The sequence below is a fragment of the Triticum urartu genome, chromosome 6A, assembly GCF_056163025.1.
Source record: "Triticum urartu cultivar PI428250 chromosome 6A, HENAU_Tu73, whole genome shotgun sequence".
NCBI lineage: Eukaryota > Viridiplantae > Streptophyta > Magnoliopsida > Poales > Poaceae > Triticum > Triticum urartu.
This window is the reverse complement of record NC_141878.1, coordinates 533,061,498-533,063,203: the sequence shown is the minus strand read 5'-3', so window position 1 is coordinate 533,063,203 and position 1,706 is coordinate 533,061,498. Positions and strand designations below refer to the sequence as shown.

The 1,706-nt window shown below is 52.4% G+C and overlaps 1 protein-coding gene across 1 annotated transcript; it reads right to left on the bottom strand.

Annotated features, from left to right (window-relative positions):
• Positions 1–215: 215 nt before the first annotated feature.
• LOC125512565 (blue copper protein-like) lies at positions 216–1,185 on the bottom strand. The gene is made up of 2 exons (XM_048677660.1): positions 896–1,185; positions 216–801 (listed from the first exon to the last, which is right to left on the bottom strand). The coding sequence occupies exons 1-2, from the start codon at positions 1,065–1,067 to the stop codon at positions 305–307; spliced, it is 669 nt and encodes a 222-aa protein (XP_048533617.1). The 5' UTR covers positions 1,068–1,185; the 3' UTR covers positions 216–304.
• Between the last annotated feature and the right edge of the window lie 521 nt (positions 1,186–1,706).

Sequence of the window (1,706 nt, the reverse complement as noted above, 5' to 3'; positions counted from 1 at the left end):
TGGCATGCAAAAACTATGCATACTTGGCTTTTTTTGGTTGTGATTTAGATACAATGTCCGATTTAGGAGCGAGGAGATGCCCTATAGGTGTGTGCAAGCATTGCTGAGACACAGTAGAGCAGCACTGTTTCTTTTTCATGGGCATATTGTAGTTATGTCAGATTTGGGTACTAGCAGGCGGCAATTAATGGAACCTCGTCTCCAGGACCACAACAAGAGAACAAATTAACACATTAATTGCACACACTCACAAGGTGACCTATATATAACAGCACGGCCTTCGTCCTGGGCCAGCCTCGCTAGTTCATAACAGTCCGAGCTGCACAACCGCGGCACAAACCAGAGAAAAGCTAGCCCACGCCGCCGGCGGGAACTCGGCGGCGCCATTGTAATAATAGAACGGCATGGTGCCTGGGGACACCGGTGTCAGCGGCGTCGCGCCAGGCGTGGTGCCAGTGCACGCTGGAGACGTCGGCGTCGTGTATGGCGTTGTAGGGGTCGTGTACGGCGTGGTCGGCGTCGTCGTCGTCGGGGTCGGACTCGTGTACGGCGTGGTCGGGGTGGGCATCGGGGTTGACGGTGAGGAGCCAGAGCCGGAGCCGGAGACGGTCACCTCGAGCTTCATCCCGCCAGCGCAGTGGCCTGTGATGGTGCAGATAAAGTAGTGCTTTCCGGCGGTCTTGAGGGGCACGGTGGTCGCGCCGCTGGCGTCGGAGCCGACCGCGTTGGCCGCCGCGCACGCCAGGTAGTCGGCCGCGCTCACCTCCGCCACCGTGTGGAGACCCTTGGCGTAGTTGAACACTAGAACAGGGCAGACACATGTCGTTAACCAACCAGTCCCATGTTTAATTAACGGCATGTATGTAAGCACCAATGAAGTAACAAAAAGTCTTACCGAGACTGTCGCCGACTTTGAAAGTGTTGCCGCTGGCCCAGGTGGTGTAGTCGACGCCGATCGTCCAGCCGGACTTGCCGCCGACGGTGAAGCTGGTGGCGGCCGCCGGGAAGGCGCGGGCGGCGAGGAGCAGCACCACCAGGGCCAAGCATGAACCGGCGCCGGAAGCCATCGTGACTGATAGACCAAACCAAGATGAACCGTAAGTCCTCTCTCAGGCGCTAGCCTTTACTAGTTCACAGAGGAAATATGATGCTGCGTTGCACTAGGATGAGAAGAAGAGACGCGGGAAACGTGGCGCTTATATAACAGCATCGACCGCAACGTGCAGTTGGTGGGCAATGGGCTTTCTTTTCACCGGGTGTGCGGGAACGAATATACATGTCGATTGTCGAGCAACTTTACCTATGAGGAAATGCAATGGAAATGCTTTTGCTTATATACTAATTATTGAACGGCTGGCGCTCTTCATGCCAACAACCGATCAGATTTTCATGATGGTGTTTCAAAAGGCTTTGTTCCCATCATGATGAAAGGACTACATCAAATCGGCATCGACCCTTGTATATGTTCATAAACATTTGGTGATCCGCTCGTCTAATTTGAACCACCTAGCTCGATCTTTTTACTAGCAATTCTTTCTAACAGAAAATACTTTTCAGATAAAAATATTATCTGAGTCCACTAGAGGACTAGACTACACGACTTTTTATACTAGTAGTTAGAATTTGCGGGTGGTCAAAGTATTCTCCAACCATGAATCAGAACGGGTGGCCCTGATTGCACTTCACCTGTTTCTTTTGTATTTCAA

Excerpts from the sequence above, each read along its gene's own strand:
- LOC125512565 (XM_048677660.1), bottom strand. The coding sequence starts at position 1,067 with ATGGCTTCCGGCGCCGGTTCATGCTTGGCCCTGGTGGTGCTGCTCCTC. Across the intron at positions 802-895 it reads CAAAGTCGGCGACAGTCTCG|TGTTCAACTACGCCAAGGGT; the intron begins GTAAGACTTTTT and ends GCCCTGTTCTAG.